Genomic DNA, 27,801 nt, shown 5'->3' with positions numbered 1-27,801 from the left:
CCTAGGGCTGTCAATAGTGGTGTTCCTCTGGGCTCTGTCCTATCACCACCTCTCCTCCCTTTATTTATAAATGACCTTCTAAGCTGTACATCTAACCCTATCCACTCATATGCTGATGACTGCACCTGTCATAAATGACTTTGTGTCATAAAATACTTTGTGGTTCTTTGTGCTTGGGTTGTAGTTGAGTTATATATATATTTTAGACTTGTGGTCGAGCGGCTTTTATATCTTATAGTAGCTTCCCCATTTGTCATGTAGTGACAGGAGAGGTAAAGAATAGTATGGGACTATTTTTATTTGTCTTGGAAATATTAACAAGTCTCTCACACGGAACGAAGTATAAGTCCCGGGTAGCTACCTCCCTGTCTCTCTATGTCTCTCTCTCTCAAATTGCCAAGCCCTTCTCCCGTGACCTGTCTCTAGGATCGCTTGTCCCCTTCTGACCTCTCTGTTCTATAGCTAACCTCCGTCTGAGCTCTCTTTCCTAAATTCTGGTGTAGCAGGGGTGTGTCACGTGTGTTCCTCGTGGATGGACTAGGTCTTTGTTCATGAGAGGACTGCTGACAGCTAACTGCATCATCTCCTTACTGGCCGCTGTCGTCAGCTTTCCTCAGTGTAACTTGCAGACACAATACCTTCTCATCATCTGACTCCCTGCTTCTATCTGTCTCTCTATCTATCTATTTATCTATCTATCTATTATGATTTGTAATTATAATATGTAGTCCCACATACTGCTCGGCCGCGCGAAAATGGCGTACCATCGACAGTTAATAGTCCTAATATATTAATACATATTATATACACATTATAATGAACTTATAAGCTAATTAAGTGAAATACATAATATTGTAAAGTAACATAATTGTATGAATATTGTATACATATATTATTCATAGTAAATAGTGATTATTCAGTAATATTACATTTTAAACAAGTTGTATACATATTTGAATAAATGCAATGGTTGTTGTATAACACTTTGTAAGACGTGCATGTACAACAGACGTACGCATATAATTGTGCAATGGTAATACTGCTAGGTTATACATTACATAGAGTTATCACTTTAGTAATCTCTAATAATTCACCTAACTTGTATGATGATACTGGTAATACAGAATTGTGCTATAATTGTATGACTTATAATATTGTACTAACATTGTGGTACTACATAATTGTAACATTTTATGAATTGTTACAAAATATTGTGGTAATGCATAATTGTGTTGGCCTTATAATTGTAGTTACATTTTGTTAATGCAACTGTTACATAAGTATCTTGGCCTTATGATTGTAGTTAAAGTTACATAAAAGTTACATCTTGTTAATGCAACTGTTAATTGGCAAAGTGTAACATAATGCAATCGTTTGTCGTTACATATCGTTTGTAGGTACATAATTGTAGTTAAAGTTACATAAAAGTTAATGCAACTGTCACAGAAATGGTACATATTGTTTGTAGTATTGTTTGTAGTTTCCATAATTGTAGTTAAGGTTACATAAAAGTTACATCTTGTTAATGCAACTGTCACATAAATTGGTACATATTGTTTGTAGTTACATAATTATAATATGGAGTAACATAATTGTAATAACTGCAGTCCTAACATATGCTGCGGTCGATGATAGTGATGATGTGTCATGCCACTTGTTTGTGGAGACAACAATTTGTTTATTTGTTTGTAGTTTATGTGGTATTTTGGCATATGTAGTAACACTTACACTTATTTTCATTTGTTTTGTTATGTGATCTTACTCTATTTCTCTTTTTTCTTTCTTACTTTTCTTTCTTTTTTCTTTTTTTTTTTTGTATGTATTGATTTTCTATAGTTTGTTTTTCTTTGCTTGTGTACGCTTTTTCCATGTTGTTCATGGCTGCATAATTACTGGCTAATTTCCTTGGGATACTTTTTTAAAGTTTAGTGTATATTGCACAGGTATTACTGAAAATGATATTATATAGTCCCATATTTTGTTATTTTATATAAAAAATATATACACTATATACAGTATTAACTATACACACTGACTTGTTCACCTGTATCTATCATGGGTAATATATGTGTCAGCACTGTGTGGAAATCTTTGTCTGCACGGTTGTGTTGAAGATGTTCACTCTTGCTAACGTCATTTGTGTTGGCCATTTTTTTTTTTTTTCTAGTTTACCTTGTAACTTAATTTATATGTTTCCACTAGGTAGCTTTAATTAATAAATGTTAAATACAGTTCTTTTAATCGCTCACTGAGTAACTGTGATGGTATATTTTCTTTATTACATTGTAGATGTAATAATGTATAGTTGTATATATGAAACACGTATTTTATGTAGGTATAAATGGTAACACTCGTTGGTAGTAAATAAATGTTATAATAAATGAATGAATATATACAGTGTAGAATATTTATTGTTGGTGCAAGTATTTAATGATTGAATTATGAAGATAATTGAAGTAGGTATGTGTATTTAAGCTGTAACTATACAACACGTTTTATATGTTTGTGCAGAAGCTTATTGTCTATCACTGTGTATTGTATGAATGAAGTAACTATGTAACTCACTAATTTTTACCGTGGTGGGAATGGTGTGAGTGGTGGTGCAGGTGGTGTGTTGACTGACGTGGCGTCTGTTCAGCAAGCACGCATGATGACCTCAACTTCCCACACTGGTAGCTGTGGTGAGTGAATGAGTAGCGATGAGTAACTTGAGTGAAGATGAGTGAGTTAGATGAGTTATGAGTCGTGTCTCACTCTTCGTTTGTTTGTTCCGTTTTTCTATGTCGATGTTTTCTCGGTCCTTTTCTCTAGTGATTTACTCGTTGTGGGATGAAGACTGCCGCTACTTGTAGCTGCGTGTAGAAGATTATACAGACGACGTAGAGTTGTTAATTGTTGTTGATTGAAGATGGTTGTAGTTCGCTGATTCGTCATAGAAATTGCAAGATCTTATGAATATTTTGTTAAACTACTTGCAAGGCGTCGTGTGATCTCTTGACCTCTGCATCAGCATGATGATCTGGGAGACGGAGGGGGCTGGTTGGAGAGAAGTGTCAGGAGCTGGTTGTGTTGTTGGTTGAGAGAGAGATATTCTTGTTTTCAATCTTGATATTTTGTAGGAATTTAATGTTGATTCGTAGACGAGGTTCGTATACGTTCGCTGCTACCAAATGTCACACCCTCCACCTTTCCATTTGCTTCCCGCAGCGTCCAACTAAGCAGTTACTTCAACAAACAAGAGATGAGGCTATGGCACTCCTAATATCTAACTTGGCTCATATCTCTAATTGGGGTGAGAGTAATCTCTCTCTTTTTTTTTTTAATCCATCAAAATTTCAGCTCTTAAATCTTTCAACCCAACGAATTCTTCCACAGAAGGATCCTCTAATTTTTAACAATACCAAACTTAATTCTGCATCATCTTTAAACATACTTAGGGTTTCATTCTCGTGGGATTTATCTTGGAAAGACCATATTACCCCTCCTTTCATATTTGCTACCAAGAGATTAGGTGTGCTAAGCTGACCCTATGCCTTCTTTACCTTTGCACAGTTGTTGAGTTTATACATGGGTTTCATTCGCCCCTGTATATAGTATAACTCTCATGTGTGGGGAGGCTCCATGTTCACAGCTCTTCTCAACACGGTGGAGTAAAAGGCTTTTCGTCTTATTAACTCTCCTCTTCTTAATGGCTCCATTGAACCACTCTCTCTTCGCCAAATTGTTGCATCTTTATCTCTCTTTTATCGTTAATTCAATGGTCACTGCTCCTGTGAACCGTCTACTTGCATCCTTCACCACTATGGTGGGTGCAAAGCACCAGTCTAGCAAAAAACTCACATCCCTTTTCTGTCCAACTCTCTAATGCAAGAGTTAATCGTTACTCCCAATCCTTCACGTATGGAGCAGGTAAGTTTTGGAACTGTCTATGTCTATTTCCTACTGCCTGTGATCCAGTCTTTCATACGGAGTGTGTCCAGGCATCTCGAAAAGAACTGATCTTGAATCTGGCTCTCTGATATCTTGTTTTTGTTATCTTTTGGAGGGTACAATTGCGGGCTCCTGGCCTTTGGTTCCTTCTTTCTTACATAAAAGACACACACACACACACACACACACACACACACACACACACACACACAGCTGTGTATAGGGCTATAGTATAGGGCCCGTTGGCGAAAATTATATCATCCTTCTTTGCAAGATTGAAATGTGAGCAGTTGTCTGGCGGAGAGTTCTTTTGCAAGCAAATATTCACTGATATGGCAACACTAAGTACACTTGGTTACTTGTTGATCAATGGTATTCTCTTCTTCTTAGGGTCTGTGTGTGTGTGTGTGTGTGAGCAAAATGTCGATAAGTTTTTATCGTATTTTAACCTAGTATGTTGAAAAGGATGAGGGATAGAAGAGAGGTGACCTGCTGATACTGAGAACAACAGACCAAATGCAAGGCAACAAGGTTAGGTTAAAGTTTAATCTACCAAAATCATCTTAGGCAGTTTATATTCAGTTTATGCCAATTTTCGTGGAATGTTTGGGGTTAAGGCCAGAACGACCTGAGTAAGATTTTAGAATCAATGAAGCTCAAAGCCACAGGACGGTCAAATTTCGGCCCATGATTGTGTCTGTGATCAAAGTAACCAAAACACTCTTGATCTGATGTAGACCAAACACAGTGTAATTGCTCAGGGTTAGTCAAGGATCCAAGGCCAAGGTCACATGGACAGGTTAAATTAATCTGTTTTTATCATCTTCTGATCAAACTTTGTGGAAGTGTTCGGGGTAAAGCGAGAATAAAGGTTTTGAGTTTGAAAGCAGTTAGTTAAATGCCAGAGTGACAGAGAACCGTTAAAAGTCCAGCTAACATTGTAAGGTCAAATTAAACATTGTCAGTATGATTTAAATCAAACTCTGCAGTGTGGTTCAGGATAACACACGAATGAGGGGCTTAAATTTTGAGAGCGGTCGGTGAAGGTCAAGGTCACAGGGCAAAGTTAACTGTTCCAGCCTCAGACCAATTCGAGGGCACGGGGATGGTGCTTGCCCTTGGTGCTGGTTCTTGTTTTTCTTCTCTGTATACGTATTTTTTTTTAACATCGATAAAGAATAAGCAAAATCGTCTTTTTATTTAAATTTTTACTAATTAATAATATATTTTCTTACACCTTCCAGGAATGAGCTAAATCGGGAGCTCGTCTCTTACCCACGGGTAACAGACGATGTGGTTTTAACACCTGTTGTACCGAAGTTTGGCCTTGCCGATGACTAGTAATTCTCAAAATCAATTCCATTCGTTCTTGCCATCTCTTCAACCCTTCCAGCACCTTGGTCAGAATTAGATGAACTTTGTTTAAGTGGACTTTCCCGTATGACATTCACACTTATCACCAGTTGTTAGATCAAAAATGAGTCAAGCTATTCACGGATCAACATCTCCACCAAGTTTGGTTAAAACCGGATCAAAGAATTGGAGATATATTTTTCACACACACACACACACACACACACACACACACACACACACACACACACACACACACACACACACACACACACACCAGGTAAAATTTTACACCTGTCGCACTAAATGCGAACGAGTATAACAAATGACAACAGACCATACTATTGTTACCAACAAAATTGCTTACAACCATATGGGAAAATTAATGAACAAGGGTAGGTATTCCACGCCTCAAAAGAAAAAAAAATAATGAACAAGGGTAGGTATTCCACGCCTCAAAAGAAAAAAAAAAAATCCCGGGGTATATTTCGGTATTTGTTATTCTGTGGAGTCACAGGGAGCAACATTAGTTTCTCTCCTGTAGTACTTTCTGCCAGCAAATGATTTAATTCATCTTAGGAAAGGCCCTTGGTACGGGAAGGGATTAAAGATATTCCTTTTTCTTTGTGTCTGGCCATTAAATCCTGTAGAACGATGGCGACTTATCTACCGGGAGTTTGGTGTCACTGCCACCAGACCAGTGTTAGAAAGTGCCCTTGTCGGGCACAGGTAAAAAGCAGTTTCATTAACCTTTTCAGTATATTGACGTATTTCTTATTATCTCCTTTTTTAGTAACCCCAAACGTGTTTTGTCCTTAGGAACGACCCCTCATAGTAGAGGGATTTTTTTTTTTTTTTTTTTTTTTTTTAGCAATTAAAATTTGAATATCATAACGTCTTTATAATCCTGCTGCACCAGACGGTTTTATTCGTCATGCACACTTTTCGTGTATCTTTCATTTGACACACTTGGTTTTGTCTGACACACCCACTTCTCCCTTTCTGGAGCAGTTGGAAGGTGATGGGTGGAGGGAGCTGGTGGTGCAGTGGTACCATAGCCGCCTCAGCTGACAGTTGGAAGATCTCGAGTTCGTTTCTTATTCTTGTCGGTGTTATAGACAATATTTATTTTCCTCTTTTTCCTGTTCTCTGTGGAGTAATATTGTGGCGCTGGGTGTAAATTCAGTTGTTGCTTCATACTCTAAGGGAAGACTTGACTGTAACAAAACTGATTATTGGCCTTAATGATCGTTCGTATAGTCGTTACACAATAATCCTAAGTCTTCTTTTTTTTTTTTCTTTCTGTTCTCACAGATCTGACCAGATATCCGGAATACTGCATGTGTCGGCAGGGTGATCGACTTCACTGCAAGAACGCCAACCTCACCTCCGTACCTCAAGACATAGACCAGCGAGTTACAGCTTTGTAAGCCACACCATGCATTTGTTATTATGATTGCATGAATGGGACTGGTGTGTGTGTGTGTGTGTGTGTGTGTGTGTGTGTGTGTGTGTGTGTGTGTGTGTGTGTGTGTGTGTGCGCGTGTGTGTGTATGTGTGTGTGTGTGGACATACAAAGCTGCATATTACTTTTTAAGAGATTGCTTGATGGGTTTTTAAGAGTTACGTCATAAATGATGGCGTTGGTTATTTTCTTGGCTTAAGAATGTACATACACAAATAATATACTAACAAAAAATATCTAATACATTTGTCCACCATAACAAACAAATCCGTACTAAAACCATGTAGGAGAAACTTTGTAGCTTAATTGTAAGTGTGCATCATAAATGTAATTGCCCAATTCATGTACATAAACATTTTCAATTAGGATATCATTAATGTCTTCTGAATTAAGCATCTGATATCTATCACCGTGATAATCTGTTAATGAACACTCAAGCAATGTCATTCTGTTTGTCCGTGATTGTTGTCACACTGACAAATTTTAAGTTCAGTAGGTGCGTAGGTTATGTGACATTAACAAGAGTCTCGTGAATGACTCGCTTTGATAATCAGGAATATACAGTACTTCTTAGCTGAGTATAATTCATGCCCTGCCATAGTTGGGTTGAGGGCTGATCTGTATGTTCCAAATTTTGTGACATTATCTGATTTTTCTAATTTTTTTACTTTCTCCAATGGGTCTACATTACAGTATATCTAAATTCCATGGCCGTCACCAAAAAATCTAAATCCTGGGATATTTTCAGTCCTACGGAATTCATAAACAAAGTGAAAAGTATATTCTACGTCCACATGTCTGAATTTTGATTTGAGAAAGGTACATCTACTTTTTGCAACAACATGTCCTACTGGAAGGTACCCGACTCTCATCATACACAAATTAATACTCTTATTTTTCTGTACTCCAAGCAGGCATTTTATCATCTTATTATATCGTCTTTCTATTCTTTTCAAGTTATACTGGGCAGCCATGGCTCAGAGCTATACAACAATGCCGATCTTGCAGCTGCATCAAAAACCTTTTTATGTACGACGGGCATTTGTGTCATCTAAACAAAAAATTGAAATTTTTTTTACCACTGTCTTGCTGTTTGTCTCATGCATGTGAAACACGTCGTCCATCTTACCTGTGTCCATGAACCAGGACACAAGGTAATGGTACCTAGGGACGTAATTCGCGGTCACACCTTCAACTACTAGATTCGTTTTATCTTCTTCACCATTAATGACAAAAAAAATCGTTTTCTTCTCGCTGCTAACTACTCAATCATTACAATATTGCATAAAGTACCCATATTTCATTCACACATCTCCCTGTTGGTTGCCAATATTGCAGCAGAAACCATTAATAATAAAGCAAGTAATCCACCAATGAAACCATCTGTCACAATTTCATTTTTTATCATTCTAAGCATGTGATCTATATACAAAATAAAAAGTAAAACAACTACTTGGAGCCCACTGGGCGGACGAATAGACGAATCAATTACTGCAGATCTTAATACATTTTAGTACAAGAGAGAGTGTGGTGGGGGTTGGAGAGGGTAGCCAGATGGCAGAGGACAGGGCGACGTGGAGGAAATTCGATTAAGGCCAATCCTTACGGGACTAAGGTGTCTAGCGATATGTAGATTGAGATGTGACTTAAACACTACCTGTTGTTAATAAAAATATATAAGATGCTAGAGGATAATAATGTATACTATGCATAGTAAGTCGGTAAAGAAGGAGTAAAGTGAGCAAACAATGGCGAGGCATATATATATATATATATATATATATATATATATATATATATATATATATATATATTAACCTCAGCCAATTCACTGGGGGACAAACACGCCTCTCTTATCTTTTCCCACTCTGCCATATTGGATATTAGTCTGTTCCATCTCGTCCCAGCGAATCTCTAAATCTCATCTCGCCATTTCTTCTTCAGTCTGTTTCTCCTTTCACTCCATCCCTGTGTTTCCACTCAGTTGCCTTGTTTGTTCATCTGTAAGCTATCTAAGAAGGACGTGACATGTACAGATCCGTTTATGTTTTTTACTGCAGCAATTTATCCTCTCTTTTTTTTTTTTTTTTTCGCTTACCCAGGAAGTTCTCATTTTTATCTCTGCACACGACCCTCATCATAATCCTTTCTGGTCCTCTCTGAGCACTCCAAAGTTTACGTTTCAAGGATTTTGTTAGGCCCCATGTTTTCTGTGAATTCACCATCATCCTTAATAAGGTCAACGGTGATGCAATCATCTGCTGCTTTATCCCTCTTCTTTCATCCCAGCGCTTTCTTACTTCATCTGATGTAACGCTGAGAATGATTGTATCAACTCTCTCTCTATGCTCACATGACTCTTCGACCACTGTACTGCTGCTGTAACGTTTTATATACACTTCTTCAAGTATTTTTGACCATTTCATTTCTATTGTTCGGTATCCCGCCATTAGAGTCTGAGAGAAAATATTTAGTTTCTTCCTATACCGAGACTCCGCTTGGTTTCCTTGAGTTTTCTTCCATTCCTTAATGTTTCTTCAGTTATATTCATGTAATATTATCGAATTTTTCAGAGTTATTTCATTTGATTGTTTTTTCTTTTAATTTGGCTAATTCAGTGTCATCTCTCCTTGCCCATACAGTCATGTTCTTTACTTATAAAATTCCTTTTTACTCTTTGGGATCTTGTTGCTGTTTCATGCCTAGCTTGTATTTCTTGAGATGCTTTGTTTACTATTCTCGAGAAGTTTTCCTTCATATGCTTAACGTCGGTATTTATTTCATCCATCAACCATGAGTATTTATTTTGAATTACCAAGCTATATTCTGCTTCCTTCTCCGTCATTGCTACAAAGTTTGGCTGTTTCCCGAGGATCACCCACTCTCTTTCTCTTCTGAGATCAGGTAATGCTTGACTTCTTACCATTCTGTGGCCACTTAGTACAGGTACATCTGCTTTGTTGAGTGCAGTTGCCTTTTCACTGTAATGGAATGTAATTTGTCAGAGGGATAAAATGTTTTTTTTCCCACCATGTTCACTTCCTACTTTGTTTCCTGTGAAAGAACATGTTCATCACTCTCAGACTCTTCCTTTCTGCAAATTCCATTAGCATTTCGTCACTCGCATTCTGATTGCCCATTCCAACATGCCTTGCTGCTGTCTCATCTGCAATTTTCATGCCAGTTTTTGCATTAAAATCGCCCACCACAAACATATACCGAGTTTTGTGCTTATTCATTGCTACTTGTAAACCTTCATCAAATTTTTCTACTTGCTCATCATAAGCTGATGATGATGCATAGACTTGGATTAACTTCATCTTGCTTCTCTTGTTCAGTTATATTTTTATACCTGCTACACTCATTATGCCAAAGAATTCCTCAGTGTTGCCACTCAAGTGTTTGTTGACCAGTAATCATACACCGTCATCCTTCTTCTCTTGTTTGCCTCTGTAGTACAATATGTGATCATCAGACAATTCTGTGAATGCCTCACGTGGTCTTCTGACCTTGCTAAGACTATGATATCCCAATTTACGTCCTTCAGTTCTACTAGAAGAACAGCTAAGTTGCCTTCACTAGCAAGAGTTTGGACGCTATAAATTCCAATTTTGAATTAGCAACATAGGCATGTATGTATGTGTGTGTATATGTATGTATGTGCGAGTTAATATGAACATAAATGTATACGTGCAGGGGCTCATGACTACACCCTCTTTCTGCCACACAGGCTACTGGGCAACAACAGTATAGTCCTCTCGTCAGACTCCTTCCAACGGTACCCAAACATCAGTATCATGTAAGTAATGCATATTCATAACCCAATTAACACCTTCACAGTCTCACCTTTTTCTTTCATTAGATTCTTCCCATCTCCATATGATTTTTGTCAGCTTTGGAGGGACGTGTCAGCCTTAAAAGTGTACACTTATCCTCCATTAACTTCTACGTCAGGAAGGTTTTTCCTGCGTTGATTCAAAGTAACTACGGTTGGCCCAAACCAAATGGAAAAACGGACTCATGCGGAAAGGGTTAACGTGTTGAATGCGGTAGTGTGGCCTTACGTTTTGTTTTTACTGTTTCCAGACACTTTCATTTGAAACAGCTCACGTAATGAAAGATTTATTTAAGGTTACATCTGGCTCATCTTCCGATTTTTTAAAATTATGATTGTTAATTTGATATACTTGAAACCTTCCGGCTAGACCTCATGTAGTTAATGAGTTAATTAAGGTAGTGTCAAACCTGCTTTAGCACAAGTCTGCCATCAGTTGAATAACATGATCTGGGTGAGTGCAATATGACGTTATCGTCGTGAATGGATTGGGTTAAGCATCATTCTAACCTTTATTCTCCTATCCACCTCAGTCCAAGAACGTATTTGTTTTTCTGGCTAACTAATGTCCATTTTATTTTGCATAAGGATACATCCTGGGTTAATGGGTAATTTTCGTAGTTGTTTTAGTAAGAGACACCATTTCTGAGCTGATCAAAGTCGTCTTGGGGCAGACACACATAAGCAAATCCATCGCCTCCATAACACCTCCACTGCGGTAGCATCCAACCATCCAGCCCCTTCAGTCCGATGGCATATGTTGGCATTAAAGTCTTCCTGTCCCTAGAAAGTTTTCAGACACCATTTCTGGGCTGATCAAAGTCGTCTGGGGGCAGACACACATAAGCAAATCCGTCGCCTCCATAACACCTCCACTGCGGTAGCATCCAACCATCCAGCCCCTTCAGTCCTATGGCATATGTTGGCATTAAATTCTTCCTGTCTCTAAAAAGTTTTCATTTAGCTAATTGAGAACTTTTGGAACTTAAGGAGTTATATGATTGTGTCCTTTATTAGCCCCGTCGGTACCAGAGGCCATTTCGTGAGTTCAGTAATATGTCTGAAGACTATCTGTCTATCTATTGCCAGACGCCTCAATCCCGTTGGGGTGGCCACAAACAAATCTCCTCCACGTCGGCCTGTCCCCCGCCATTTTACTGCCCTGCTCCCAACTCACACCCCCCTCTCTCATATACCTCTCCACCCCATCCCTCCATCTCATCCTCGGCCTCCCCCTCCCTCCTACCCCCTCCACCTCACTCACATACACTCTCTTCGTCAGTCTTTCACCCTCCATCCTCTCCACATGGCCAAACCACCTCAATGTGTTCCTCATAACGCTTCCTATCACATCCACATCCACACCACAATGCTCCTTTATATCCTCATTCGTCAGCCTGTCTCTTCATGTGACTCCACAGGCTCCTTTTAAATAACTCATTTCCACTGCTCTCACTCTTGAGTTGTGTCCTGCCAACAACGTCCAAGCTTCACTTCCATACGTTAGAGTTGGTATCACAATACTGTCATGTAGTAACTTTTTCACTTCCATACTCACTTCCCTGTTTCTTATCACTGCTTTCAAAGAACCAACAACCTTTCTTCCCTGCTGTACCCTTTCAAGCACTTCACCCTCCAAACCTCCATCCTTACTCATCACACTACCCAAGTACTTAAAAGTACTCACATTTTCCAGTTCCTCACCATCCAACCTCTCTGTACATTCACTGACTTCACCTCTCTCAAAGACCATCACTTTACTCTTCCCTACATTCACCTTTAGATTCCGTTTCTTAAACACTCTCCCAAACTCATTCACCAATCCTTGCAGTTCTCCTTCTTCTTCACTCAACAACACAGTATCATCTGCAAACAACAGTACAGGGAGTTTCCAAACACTATCCTCTCTCACCAGGGCCACTCCAACATCCACTACCCTACCTTGTATCTCTTTTATTACCCCATCCATGTACAGATTGAACAACCATGGAAACATGACACATCCCTGTTTCAACCCAACCTTCAAAGAGAAAAATTCACTTAGTTCACCATCCACACGCATTGCAGCCTTAGCACCATCATACATACTCTTCACAGCATTCAACAACTTCCCATCTACTCCATATATTCTTAATACTTTCCACAATCCTTGTCTATCCACCCTGTCATATGCTTTCTCCAAATCCATGAAGGTCGCTTACAACTTCTTTCCCTTCTCTAGAAACTTTTCCACTAAAGATCTAAGAATGAATATCTCATCTACACAACCTCTTCCTTTCCTAAAGCCTCCCTGTTCTTCTCCAACTAATTCCTCTGTTCTTTCTCTAACTCTGTCAATAAGTATCCTACCATACACTTTTCCTATTATACAAAGAAGACAAATGCCCCTATGATTACCACACACTTCTTTTTCCCCTTTTCCTTTGTACAAGGGACTCTACCTGACTTCCAATCCTCTGGGACTCTACCTTCCTCCTAGGCCAATCTACACATCTTCCACATCTATTCTACTACTATCTCTTCCTCATGCTTCAGCATTTCACCACACACTCCATCAATGCCTGGGGCTTTCCCCGATTTATCTTTCTTCATTGCTTCCACAACTTCTATCCTCCTGATTTCTTCCTGTCTTCTCACCTCCCTCCTTCTCCCAGCCATTCCCCAGCCACTTATACTCGCATTACTTCCATCCTGTATGGTCAACAATTCCTTAAAGTGTTCTCTCCATCTGCTCATTTTTTCTCCCTTCTCCACTAGTAATCTACCATTTTTATCTTTCACTCCCCTGCTAACTTCACTTCCACCCTGTCTTACTCTTTTCACCTCTCTCCAGAACATTTTCTTACAGTCCCTCCACGTTACACTCAAATTCCTTTCAAATTCCTCATCCACTCTCTTCTTACTCTCTCTTGCTAATCTTTTCACCTCTCTCTTTCTTTCTACATATAACTCTCTCTTCCGCCTCTCAACTTCTTCCACGCCCCTATTTCTCATCCATTCATTGTATGCTTTCTTCTTTTGTGCCACAGCCTGTCTCACCTCTTCAGTCCACCACTCTGTTCCTTGCACCCCCCTCAGTCTTCTCTTCCTCCCACACACCACATCACATGCTGCACATATTTCTTCTGTAAATATCCTACACACACCTTCCACGTCCCCCATCTGCTCCAATTCATATTTGCCCAATCGTTCCTCCACTTCCCTCTTATACTCTGCCTTTTTCTCATCCTCTTGTAACCTTTCCACTCTCCTTGCAACTACTCCTTCCTCTCGTCTTTCCCTTCTTCTATTTCTCCATCTTACTTGAATTCTAATTCTGGCCACCATGAAGTAGTGGTCAGAAAGTCCACTGCGCCAACCTCTATAAGCTCTTACATCCATTACACATCTTCGCATCGTTTCATCTATACACGCATAATCAATCATTGCTTTCCTTTCTTTCAGTTCACCGCCCACCCTTCTCATCACTCCCCATGTATACCTGTGGATCATTTTATGCCTGAAGAGGGTATTGGCTATCACCAACCCCCTCCCAGCACAAATGTCCACTAACGCACTGCCATTCTCATCTATCTTAGCAGGCACACCCCACTCACCAACTATTCCATCCACCTTCACATTCCCTACTTTACCATTCATATCACCGATCAAAAACACCCTCTCATTCCTTCCAAACTTTTCCATGCACACTTCCACATTTGTCCAGAACTCTTCTCTCACTCTGCTAGCACGATCTTTCGTTGGCGCATACACACACACAATCGCCCACATTTGTATTCCAACTTTCAACCTTACATACACAATCCTTGACCCAACTGATCCATACTGTCTTATAATGCTCTTCTTCCATCTTTTACTCACAACTATACATACTCCTTCCTTTGCCCTCTTATTCTCACCTACTCCTGCACATATACCTCATCCATACTCCCATTCTCTCACACTTTCTCCTCTCCATTTTGTTTCAGTTATTCCACATACATCCACTTTCGCACCCTCAAGCACCTGGACAATCTCTCTCTCTCTTTCACCTCATCATTCGCTCCTCTTACATTCCATGTAGCCATTACCAAGTCCTTTGTCCGGTCCTGGGTCGTCATCGTTTGGTCAGTCCTTGTCCGAGGCTTCTTGTTTGTCTTTTTAGTTAGTTGTTTTCCGGGGAGGGGCACTAACCCTCCGCCAACCCTTTTAGTCGCCTTTTACGACAAGCAGGGATACTGGGGGAGTATTCTTGAAAAAAAAACCCTACCCCCACGGGGTATGTCTGAAGACACTACAATAAATTAAAAATAATCATAACGCATTCAAGGGATCAAATTAACTGTGCTCGCTTTGGGGGATTTCTCTTTGTGAAAAGAGTGGATGGTGATTTTTCTAACCCATTAACTACATCAGGTCTTACCCAAAGCTGATGAATATTGGTTTGCGTCAGCAAGAATTCAGTAAATGAAGCATCATAGAACTGAACAGATTTAACTTTCTCAACTTCTTTTTTATACCTACTCATAAAACATTCTGCTATGACCACTTCGTCTGTAATATACTTGTGCTATTATTAAGCATTATTATTTAAATTATGATACCTCCCTAACAGTCAAGCGTTTAATGAAGGCTGTACCTAACCCCATCACTTCAGATATCTCCCAGGCAAACAAAACTGCCTGTAGATGAAGAAAATAAGATATATGTCCACGGAATGCATGGGTAAAAAATCCACCCCCCCAAAGAAAAATTTATATATATATATATATATTATTTTTCCTGGACTCTCTGTTTAACACTATCTGTTTTGCCTACATGCAGAGTTACTATACTGAAAAAAATTTCCATCATCCACTCACATGATGTAGTGCTGCCTACTTCATCCTTCACCATTAAAATCATTCTTTTTCTGTGTCTACCCTCCTCTTTTACTATTTCTCCTATTTTTTTCTGTCACTTTTTATTACTGTTCATTCCTTTTCAGGTGGGTTTACATACAGTCACAAACTAAAAGCCTTTGTGTAAGTCAGGACACGATTTACAACGCTGGGTGGTAACCATATAACCAACCCGTACTTGTTCCGTACGTGCCAACAAGTGGGTTGGCAGATGGTTAGTGCCCCTCCCCATAAAACAACGAACTCAAAGTCAAATGGCCACCCCGTGTGGGATTATGGAGTCTGGCTATGGATGGTGCACCTAACTCCCAAATCCATATGGTCCGTGAAAACTTTAAACTCTCTGCCTTTGTCTCTCTGTCCGTATGTCTGTCTGTCTGTCTGTCTGTCTCGTGAAAATCCGTTTCGCCGAGGATAAGTGTGATACTCCGACTGAGTGCGCGCGAGCACGTGTGTGTGTGTGTGTGTGTGTGTGTGTGTGTGTGTGTGTGTGTGTGTGTTTTACTCCTATTCTGTTGCTGATTCCGGTCTGAAGTGATTTTCGCTCCTGCATGGAGTTCGTATCTCATATATTGGGAGGGTGTGGCGGGAGGAAGGGGGGGGAGGAGGAGTCATAGGCGGTTATTTTGGAACAGGGAGATTCATTATTATTATTATTATTATTATTTTTTTTATTTTTTTTTGTTTTTAGGTCGTAACATGTCCCCTTCTCTTTGACTCTTCTCACCCTATATCTTCTCATTGATCTCTCGCAACCCTCACTTTCTTCTACCGTCAGTTCGTTTACCCCTACTCTTCCCAACTCTCTAATTACACTCCTTCCCAGTAGCAGGCAGCATACATTGAGCTACACACACCCCACTCTTTTCTGCCCAGCTCTCTCATACAAGAGTTTAGTGACATTCTCGGTCCTATCAGCACCGCACTGGTCAACTCTGGTACCGTATTCGGGTATTCCTCGGTCTGTCTTTCCCATTGCCTATTAGTTTATCTGTTTTTTTATTTTTTTATTTATCTTACTTCCTGTACAGCGTCCAAGCATCTCGAGTTAATCAAATCTAGAATTCTGAGTCTGATGTTCTTTATTCATCCATCCATCCATCATCCAATCCTATATTGCCCTATGAAGAGCGTAGGAGCCCGGGGCTAGGCAAGTTGGTCCTGACATTTAACTTGAGAGTGATTAGCTTCACTCATCCCTGAGTGGCATTACGTTAGCAATAAACCCCAACCATCTCTTGGATATAAACCTACACAGGCTCCATCCGACTGGAGCGCCTTAATTACCCATTAAACCACCAGACGCCACAATTTGGTCACATGGTTACCACTCAGAGGAGTAAATGATTTCCAGGTGTACAGAAAACCATTTGGCTTGTCACTCAGTGTACTGTAGAGTCACCCATAGGCAGAAGAAAGAGGAAAGACAGAAGAGGGAGTGTAAAATCACTCATAGGCAGAAGGAAGAGGAAAGAATGAAGGCAAGAAAGACAGAAGAGGAAGGAAGGAAGAGAGGAAAGGGCAGACATCCAATACATCAAGTGAGTCGATGGTGAGCGCCCCCACCTACCACCAATATTCTTTATTATTATTATTATTATTTTCATTATTATTATTTATATTTTTATTATTACGGTATTATTGTTTATCATTGTTATTATTATTATTACTGTTACCCGGAATTATTACTATTTATCATCATCATCATTAACATCATCCGGTCCCCCTTTCCTACCTTAGGGCAGGGTGAGGAGTTGCAACGTCCAGACAGCCCAAGTTTGTCCAGTCCAATGGGTCATGCTTCCATTCACTCATCATTCAAGCCTCCGGAATCCTAGTTCTATCTGATACGCTAAAAACTTTCACCACGTTCTGTAGCTTCACATAAACGTATCCGATAGGGTCAACCCGAATGCTGCCACATTAAAAGGGGTGCCAAATCCCTGATCATGCGCTTCTCCTCACAACATTCAACCAGCCAACTAGATCTCTTGCCAGTCCCCTAGCTTCACCAACGTCCTTACCTCTCTTCCTCACACATTCATCCACCATACCCCTCCACATTCTCCTTGGCCAACCTCGCCTCCTCCCTCTTTCATATTCGTTACGGATGTTATTATATTATTATTAATTATATTATTACTATTATTATTATCTGAGAGGAGCATGTGGAGTTACATGGAGAGACAGGCTGACTAATGAAGAAGTGAAGGAGCGCTGTGGTGTGGATGTGGATGTGATAGAAAGTGTTACGTGAAATACACTGAGGTGGTTTGGCCATATGGAAAGGATGGAGAGAGAAACTAACGAAGAGAGTGTATGTGAGTGAGATGGAGGGGGGGAGAGGGAAACGATGAGATGCAGGGATGGGGTAGAGAGGTATATGAGAAACGGGGTGTGTGAGCTGGGAGTAGGGCAGTGAAATGGCAGGGGACATGATGGCGATTTGCTTGTGGCAACCCCTTAAGGGATTAAAGCGTCTGGCAATAGATAGAATGGATTATTATTATTACTATTGTTGTTGTTGTTGTTGTTTTTGTTTTATTATTATTATTATTATTGAAGGGACAGCAACTGCAGACTCTTATTTTTCAACTCAGGTAATGAAAAAATGATGAATCATGCAAATATATTGTTTATTACCGCATATAACTACATTACGTAATTAAACCGTACAAGAGTAAACAAATACAGGTTATAGCTGCTTCATATGGTTTCTATAATTTTTATAATGTGTCATCATGGATTTGGTGCGATCTAACATACACAGTCTCGTATATACTGTGTGTAAATGAGGTTGCTATAAAAAGTGCCAGGGTTACGATTTTTCAGGCATAACAAAGATCACCACCGTCACTTACAGTCACGATCATTAGCTGGCAAAAAAAAAAAAAAAAAAAGAAGTGCCAGGGATACGATGCTTCAGACATAATAATCACCACAGTCACTTGCATCAAAGCCACCAGCCTCTCTGATCCCTGTACACCCTACGGAAAAGTGACAGAGCAGCAATCAGTTTGTATAAATTTTTCTGTCCTTGTCATCCTCACTATCTGTCCTTCAAACAACACCAACAACGACAACAAAAACATGGACCACGCCTTTTAGTCTTTCTCAACCCATACATTGTGCCACATATATATATATATATATATATATATATATATATATATATATATATATATATATATATAAACTGAGAAAGCATTACAAATATATCATAATTTTCCAAGGCACCTCACAGGCTCCATAATAAGGCTCCGAGGGCGCCACAGCACCCACGTACTACTGGTTGGGGACCACTACTCCATGGCTTGTCTTTGCTTATGAGGGAGGCGATAAACAAGTACATACACTGGATGACTTTCTGGCTTTAGGGAAATATGATGCTGTATTAAATCTGTCTTACCCACTGGCTCACCTGAAACGGCAGGATCGCCAGAAAACTCGTTTAGAAGATCCAACAATCTTTCTATTTCGTGAGGGTGATCAGTAATTTTAATATTAGGGGCTATTAGCCCATTCTTGTAAAGGGGCTGTTGTGGGGTAAACTGAACTGAAGCAGTGGAGAAATTTCCCTGTGCCCCTTAGACTTTTATATGACAACCCAAGAAGGTGGACAGCAGCCATCTTCCAGTGTAATAGGACCACCAGTCCTATTAAGAAAGTCACTGATACCACCGGCCCTAACCGTCCTTTAACTGGACTCTAGTGACAAGCCCTTCACACATACTGTTTTACTCAAGCACACCACATCTGTAGCCTCACGCACATCTGGCAGCTAGACTGGGACCATTGTAAGGATTTGACAATGGTGTCTTTGGTCATCCAACAGCACAGCCGAAACCAAGGTCCAGTGCAAGCTACTTGTATTCGAGATGTCACTGAGTCCACCAGGAGGAAGGTCACATGAGATGAGGGACTTCTGATCCCTGATGACTCCGTAGACAGACTCCCCAAACTCTGCGAAGCAATGGCCGTCAGAATGACATCCAAAAGAAGTAAAGGTCTGAAAGGAGACAAGGCATTATGATTCATTAGTTTATAAGTAACAGGATTCGTACTTGGACGAATACCAATGTCATATTGCACCATAGTTTCTCGACCATGTAGGCCATGTGTTCGTAAGGGGAACTTCTTAGTAATATGGAAATCAGCAATAATGGGTCAGACAGCGAGACGTTCGAAGTGTAAGAGTAACCATAGCAACGATATCTAGGAGATTCCCAGTAACACCGGATAACTGGGTGTCAGGTGAGTGAATGACCCAGTGTGTGTGAGGCATGCGATTCATTAGCCCACATAAGGAAAACTGGGGAATGAGGTTAGTGTCCACGGCGAGTGATAACATAAATCTGTCGATCTGCCATGAGACGGACAAAATATCCATACTTTGTAGTGCAGCTTTGAGTGAAGCAAAAGTAGACTTTTTTGAAGAAGAGTAACCTTGAACACTTGACTGATGGCGCTAACCTTTCCCCAACTGACTTGATCTACGGTTAGCATACTCAGTCTGTTTCTGGAGTACAAGAGAGCACTGATCTGTGCTATGACCAGACGACTGATGAACAATGCACCACTTAGTACTGTCATGAATACCGCTGAGGACGGGTAGTGCACGACGCTGTGGCAGAGATCAAATTTGCCAGGTCGTTTCTAAAGAATAATTTATCTGTTGTGTGACCATATAACATGCATTCAGCACAAAATGGCTTTTTCCTAGGCATTGGAGCTTGAACAGAAGTAGTTTCACTGAAAGTAGTTGCTTGTACTGTGGTACCTGGTAATGAAATATAGCCTCACAACTTAATTTTCTCTAATAGTTCAGCTAAAACTTTGTGCTTTCTCTCTGTCTTGGTCACAATGACTTAAAATAAATTGTATGTACTCAGATTTATCAAATGCTCTTTAGGCATGGCAGTGTTGTTATCATTGTACCACTCAGAATTTTCTTAGCAATCTAAAGCATTAGAATCTGTATCCTAAGCTCGTGCCTGAGCTCTAAGCAGATCACAAGACCCAGTATCTTTTATGGTCATGTACATCCGAAAAATCCAATCCAAGGGGCCAGATGTACCTTTCCCAGAGGTACTGAATAAAGCACACTTGAATTTGTCGTAGTCTTTGATCAGAGATGCAGCTTTGAAAGCAGACGCTCTGAGAACATCGACTGCGAGACTACCAGGTTTGACATGTGAAAGTATGAAATAATTCTTATCCTCTGCACTCGTAATGCTACAATTTCAGGTAACATATTCGCAGTCTGAGAGGCAGCTTTGAATGCCATAATTATCATCCTCTCCACAAATCTCTAAAAACTCGTGCCCGGCATGGCTTTGTGGCAAGGCCTTGGTAGTGTGTACCCTGAAGTGAAGAAATGCTGGATGGCGGGCTTGTAACTGTGAAACAGAAGATGTTGGAAAGGTTCTCCCTGAACGACGCTAATGTGAATGTAGACTTCTAACATCGGGACATACTGTATACATGTTCCACAACGTTTCTGAAGCCTCGACATACTAAGGGCTACTTTTATAATTGGCTTCATATTTATTTACACCTGAAGTTGAAGTTCAAAGAGACCTCAAAAGGGCAGTATCACATTCATGATGTGATTCATTTTAAGCCAATTTGGTAATGACTCGACTGAGTGTTGCTTCTCATCAAGGGCTGGACTCAAATTTAAGTAAGAATCAGGTAAATATGAGCCTTCAGACGACCATGATGTTGACGAATTACAAAACTTCGTGGTTTTACATTTAAACACCCCAAAGAAACGCGCCATACACAGAAATCTGTGCCACCGACACAATGACAATAAAGGAAAAATGGTAAGAGAGAAAATATATATACGCACTAGATAGCAACACACAAATTATAGAATATTGAGAGGAATATAGATATAAGCATGGTGATGTGAATAATACCCATAGGCTACTGCTCTTCTTTTTTTAATGCAAGGAATAAGGAACCAAAGGCCAGAAGCACGCAAGACTGTTCCCTCAAAAAAAAAAAATAAATAAATAACAGAGTCAAATACAATATCCGTTATTTCGAGATGCCTGGACACATTGCGTTTGAAAAACTGGATGCCATATGCATTTAGAAATACGGACAGAGGAATACAATGTCAGAGCTGACCTGTTGGATACATGAAGAACTGGGAGTAACGGTTAACTCTTGCATTAGAGATCTGGACAGAAAAGAGATAAGAGTTTGCTGCTAGAGGGCTATTAAGAGCCCGCTGTATTGACAGAGGGATGCAATTACCATTAAAATAGCGATAAAAACGAAATCAATATACAATAGTGCGGATAAGTAACAGAGGTTGAAGGGAGCCTTTAAGAGGAGGAGGGTTAATGAGACGAAAAGCCTTTGGACTCCACCTTCTTGAAAAGAGCTGTATGTAGGGAGCCTCTCCGCACATGAGAGTTGTACTCTAGACAGGGGCGCATAAAGCCCGTGTATAAAGTCAACAACTGTGCAGGGATAAAGAAGGCACGAAGTCGTCTAAACACACGTAATCCCTTAGAAGCAGATTTTACAAGAAGGTAAAATGATTATTCCAAAATAAGTCGCGAGAGAATAAAATCCCAAACATGTGCAATGATAATGCAGGATTGAGTTGGGCACTATTAAAAATTTTGGGAAACTCCTGCTTGGGGAATGGGGGTAGGTTTCCAGCTTTACTCTCCTTGTCTTTAATTGATCTAATAGTTTTGTTTTATATAACATTCCCCATACCAAAGAGTCGCAAAAGAACCAACAGTCCCATTGCCGGCTGCATTCCTTTGTACTCACTTGTATACCCTTCCCAATCTCCAACAGCTTAACATCTCTACCCTTTCATCACTTTTCACTCTTCATTTACTCCCCCAGTCCACCTCCATTCCCTATATCCTCCACTTCCGCTTTTCATTTATAAAATCCTTGTTCCACTCCCTCCCCCATCCCTTCCCCAAATCCATGCCAACCTCTTCTTCATTCCACTTCATCCCCAATTCTTCCGCAGTTAGCTTAGCTGTTCACCACAGCCCTCTGTATATCCTCAATTCTCCTCCCTGTTCTTGTCCTATTTACCGCGCCCCCTCTTCATTTCCAGTCCATCTCAATCTCCCTTCTGTCCACGTCTCTTCCTCTTCCCCTTCCCCTTCCCATTTAGACTCCATCGCCATTCTCCTTTGCCCAGTCCTTCCTCCTGCACCCCACTCCTAGTCTCCACCTCCTCATTTCTACTTCTGTTCTTCGTACACAATAGGGTACATGACTGAACGGAGCACCGTCCTTATTTCACAACGTGTCGCCCTCTTTCCCTACGCAGTGCTATTTTATCATTCAGTGTACGTTTCCCTCTTTAGGCTAAGATTTCCCAGTAGAGCTTAAACTTTACTCATTAATAGTACCTCTTTCCTTCATTTTCCCTTTTCAGAAATATTTTCCTCTTTCAGAGTACTTTCTCTTCCTTAAGAATACTTTCTTCCATTCGCAGTGTAGGTTCCTTAACAGCAGAGTTAAGGAATAGGAAAGTGAATGTGAAAGTGAAAGAAAGTCGCTGCAAGACGGTATTGTGACCCACACTCTTACTAATGGAAGAGAAGCTTGGGTCCTGTTCGAAGGACAAAAGCCAAGAGAAGGCAATGGGAATGAGTTATTTGAGAGGATCCTGTGGAGGTACATGGAGACAGACAGACAAATGAGGAAATGGAGAAGGGATGTGGTGTTGATGGGGAAGTAACTGACAGAGTTCAGAGAAAACCTTTGAGATGAGTACAGAATGGAGAATAAGAGGCCGATTCGAAGAAAGTATGTGACTGAGGTGGATAGGGAGCGGGGCCACGGGCAAACCAGGGATGAGATGAAAAAATGGAGTGGAGAGATATTTGTGAAAATGAAGAAGAGCTGCCAAATGGCAGAGGACAAGGTGACATTAACATGATTTGTTTGTGACACCTCTTTCGTTACAGATGCGTCTGGTTATACTCGTAGATATACAGGTAGGTAGATAGGTAGATTCGCGGTACTTCTTCCCCATTCAGTACACTCTTCCTATTCGGAGCATTTTTCCTAGTCCACTGTCCTTTTCATTTATTTTTTCATTCCCATTACTTTTTCTCAATTCGGAGGCTCTTTCCTATTCAGTATTGTTTCCAGTTTATAGTTTTTTCTCATTTAGAGTGTTGTAGTACTGTAGTACCTTTTTCATTTAAAGTACTGTTTCCCACGACAAGTACTTTTTTCCTTTGAAAGTAGTTTTCGCAATTCAAAGCACTACTCTGATTGACACTTATCTAAAACTAAATGTTTGCTCTAGATATTTTATTTGGTCGATAGATATTAAGCTAAGCCATCCTCTCAGTCATCCAGCACCCTTCCAGGCACACATTCTTATCCCAGTTCTGTTCAGCTCCGTAACTCACTCAGTCTTTTATGTAGTTCTGGAACTGTGTTCTTCACTCTGTTCCACTGTGTGCGATCTCCATTCTTTCAAATACAATATGTTCAGCTGTCTCGGAATGAAGACATCCTGATTTCCGATTGATTTTTATTTCCGTTTCTTCAGATGGGGAAAAATTTGCATCTTTGCAGAGCAGAGTAATTTATTTCTTTACTTGTTTATTTACCTATTTATTTAATTATTTTTGTACTGCATTGGGTAGACGTTGAAAAACATGTTCTCTGAGCCAGAAGCGTGAATCATGCAACCATTGGTTATGTTTCAAACTGTAAAAGACTGCCAATCGTTGCGCTGTACATTTTAGGTGAATTTCAGCCGTATTCTAGTTGAGGGACATGAAAACACCTGTAATTCAGTAGTTGGTTTCCCTGTTACGCCATTAAAACCGTTTGTACTTTCCCGATGCAATATGTACATATTTATGTTTCAACAAGGTATATTGATCATGGGAGTAGTAGTAGTAGTAGTAGTAGTAGTAGCAGTAGTAGTAGTAGTTGTAGCAGTAGTAGTAACAGTAGCTGTAGCCATAGCTTTATCTAAACATGAATCCAGTGGACTGCAGGCTAAAGTAGCTCCTCTCCGGCAGCCCGCCATACACCATTAGAGGGACAGGGAGGGAGCTGACGGACACCTGTATAGCTTGACAGCCGAGTTGCCCGACTATATCAGTGCCATCGCGTGAAGGTGTCACTCAGGCACCATAAATGATGTACAAGAGTATATATGTGAATATTAGGATGCAATATATAAAAAGCAGAGAGAGAAGTGCTACGAATTTTGCCATGTCAGCGAGTGTATGGCTCTTATTTCCCTTTTTATAAGGCGTTGTACATCAAACTGTCTGGCGCATCACTAAGATATATAAACAGTAAACATCTCGGACATAAAGCACAATGATCATACCTAATTTCACTCATAAAGTAATCCTAATCAAATCTTACCAGAGTTAAGAATTATATTGAAATGAGTTGGAAGGGTATTAATCTCGTTTTAGTAGTTCTAACATATACAATTTTGTCTGTAGTTCATTTACACTTTCCGAAACTGTGTGGAAACAGAATGATACCCTGGTAAGCTAACCAGGGATACTCAAGCGGGTTGGAGGCATCAGAGTTACCTAGCATTAGTTCCAAATCCCAGACGAATACACAATTTATTAATCTGGATTGTGCTTTTTCCTTGGTTTGGGGGAGTGATTATTTTTAAATGGATATTTCTTCTCCTTCATGCCTCTCCAGTTTCATCTTTCTATTCTCTCTCTCTCTCTCTCTCTCTCCCCAAGCCGGCAGGATGCGAGCAGGTAAAATAGCAAAGAACATATATGCAAGGCATAATAGCAAAACTAAAATAATGCTCCAAACTTAAATCAATACTTCTCTCTCTGCTCAGCCACCTGCAGCACAATGGACTAACCTCGCTTCCTGAGGGTGTGTTTGCCAATCTCACACACCTGGGACGAATGTAAGTATTGTGCAGATGTCGCATGTATGTACGTATGTATGTATGTATGTATATATGTGAGTTTATTTTTCATATGTCCAGCTCTAAACACACACATGGCAGTTTGTTCCTTGAGGCCCACCTGTCCTATGTGCAACAAAATATGAGGTGATAAATCTTCGGCTCTAATATTCATCGTCCATGTTAAGTACACGATTGGGCTGCCTCATACAGGATTGGTGTGTGGGTAGTGGCGAGGCAGGCCCGAGGAATACCACTGTCAGTCAGCGGAGAATCGACTGGCTACCCATACAGCATTTCTTGCAGGAGTAAAAGTGAGGAAAGATCTTGGCATATAGGATGAGACGTGCAAGTAGAAAATTGTGTGGAAGTCCTTGGCCCCAACGAGTTAACCGCTGTATGAATAGAACAGTAATTGCAGTCTGTTCTGTCCGTGTAAAAATAGTCAAACAGTTTAATCGCCCTTCAGGTATTTCCTTCTGGGCCAGGCTAAGTGCAGATTAATGTAGTAATTAAGATCCAGGTGCGGTTTTGTGTGTGTGTGTGTGTGTGTGAGAGAGAGAGAGAGAGAGAGAGAGAGAGAGAGAGAGAGAGAGAGAGAGAGAGAGAGAGAGATTATAGCTTGCTGTTGGATAAGTGCGGGAGCGGGGGCGGGGGGGCGAAGGGTAGGATGGGTGGAGTGGAAGGGTGAACGGGTTGGATGTGGCACGGTAGGATGGGCGGGTTAGGGTAGGTAGGTAGGTGTGTGAGTGGGGTGGAGGGTTGGACGGTGAGTGAGTTGGATGGGTCGGTGGGTGGGTGTGTAGTGGGAAAAAATATCCAGGGTAATTAGGTGGTATGGGCAAATAGGTCCATAGTAAGAATAGGTCACTTGGGAAGAAAGGTCCATAGAGGAATAATTTATGTCCATCAGGAAAGGGTAGAAACATAAGCACAATGGGTAAAAATAGGTCCATTGGATAATACATCTAATCTAAAGGTGAATGTAGGGAAGAGTAAAGTGATGGACTTTGAGAGAGGTGAAGTTAGTGAATGTACAGTGAGGTTTGATGGTAAGGAAAAGGAAAATGTGAGTACGTTTAAGTACTTGGGGAGTGTGATGAGTAAGGATGGATGTTTGGAGAGTGAAGTGCTTGAAAGGGTACAACAAGGAAGAAAGGTTGCTGGTTCCTTGAAAGCAGTGATAAGAAACAGGGAAGTGAGTATGGAAGTGAAAAAGTTACTACATGACAGTATTGTGATACCATCTCTAACGTATGGAAGTGAAGCTTGGACCTTGTTGGAAGGACACAAGTCAAGAGTGAGAGCAGTGGAAATGAGTTATATTTAAGAGGAGCCTGTGGAGTTACATGGAGAGACAGGCTGACAAATGAGGACATAAAGGAGGGTTGTGGTGTGGATGTGGATGTGATAGGAAGCGTTATGAGGAACACACTGAGGTGATTTGGCCATGTGGAGAGGATGGAGGGTGAGAGACCGACGAGGAGAGTGTATGTTAGTGAGGTGGAAGGGGGGAGAGGGAGGGGGAGGCCGGGGATGAGATGGAGGGATGGAGTGGAAAGGTATATGAGAGAGGGGGGTGTGAGTTGGGAGCAGGGCAGTGATATGGCGGGGGACAGAGCGACGTGGAGGCGATTTGTTTGTCGCCACCCTGTACGGGATTAGGCGTCTGGCAATAGATAGATAGATAGATAGGACTATACAGATTCGTGTGTGGATTTGATATTTGCTCATTGTGTGTACAGACTTCAATGAAGGAAAAGGGGACGACGGGAAAAATAGGTCTAAGGGGAAAATAGGTCTTAGGGAAAAATGTCCAAGGGGGAAAGAGATCCATGGTGGAAAGCTGATCCATGAAGGAATACTGGTCCACAGGAAAAAATAGGTTCATGAGGAACAGCATGTCCATGGGAAAAATGTGTAACATACATGAAGGGAAACAGATCCATTTCAATAAAATCGATGGGTGAAGCTAGGTCCTAGATGGAAAAAACGTCTGTTGGGGAAAATTTGACCATGCAGGAAAAGGTCTCTGCGAAAAAAGCAGGTGAGTGGGTATTAACACCTACGAGTTGTACCTGGATATGGGTTTATGTGACAGTCTGATCTAATATAACCTGTTAACCGTATATTAGCATGGTGTCCTTCACAGTCTGCTTGCACCTAGGAATGTATATCTATGCCTGAGTATTATAGTCTTGGTTAATGGCTGAATGATTTGCTTGCTATTTAGGCTCTTTCTCCACCCTCCTTCAGGTTCCTACCCAACAACAAGCTGACAACGGATAGACCCAAGAATCTAGTGGGTTTAAAGGAAATGAAGCTTCAACTACCTGCTCTGCTGGACCTGTCACACAACGACATTAGACACCTCGATCTTATCTTTGATCTCGTACCTGGCATCAGCACACTGTGAGTATTTGAA

The 27,801-nt window shown here is 40.6% G+C and overlaps 1 protein-coding gene across 1 annotated transcript in view; it reads left to right on the top strand.

Moving 5' to 3' along the window:
• The window catches only part of LOC145418277 (follicle-stimulating hormone receptor-like), a 137,023-nt gene that overhangs the window by 7,001 nt on the left and 102,221 nt on the right, over positions 1–27,801 (top strand). Inside the window, exons 2-5 of the mRNA XM_080286717.1 lie at positions 6,598–6,709; positions 10,479–10,547; positions 25,305–25,376; positions 27,633–27,788. Of these exons, the coding sequence (XP_080142843.1) occupies positions 6,598–6,709; positions 10,479–10,547; positions 25,305–25,376; positions 27,633–27,788 (409 nt within the window). The remainder of the gene's footprint in view (positions 1–6,597; positions 6,710–10,478; positions 10,548–25,304; positions 25,377–27,632; positions 27,789–27,801) is intronic.

The sequence above is a fragment of the Coenobita brevimanus genome, chromosome 113, assembly GCF_032717465.1.
Source record: "Coenobita brevimanus isolate Jiangsu-jjx chromosome 113, ASM3271746v2, whole genome shotgun sequence".
Classification (NCBI taxonomy): Eukaryota; Metazoa; Arthropoda; class Malacostraca; order Decapoda; family Coenobitidae; genus Coenobita; species Coenobita brevimanus.
This window is presented reverse-complemented; position numbering and strand designations above follow the sequence as displayed.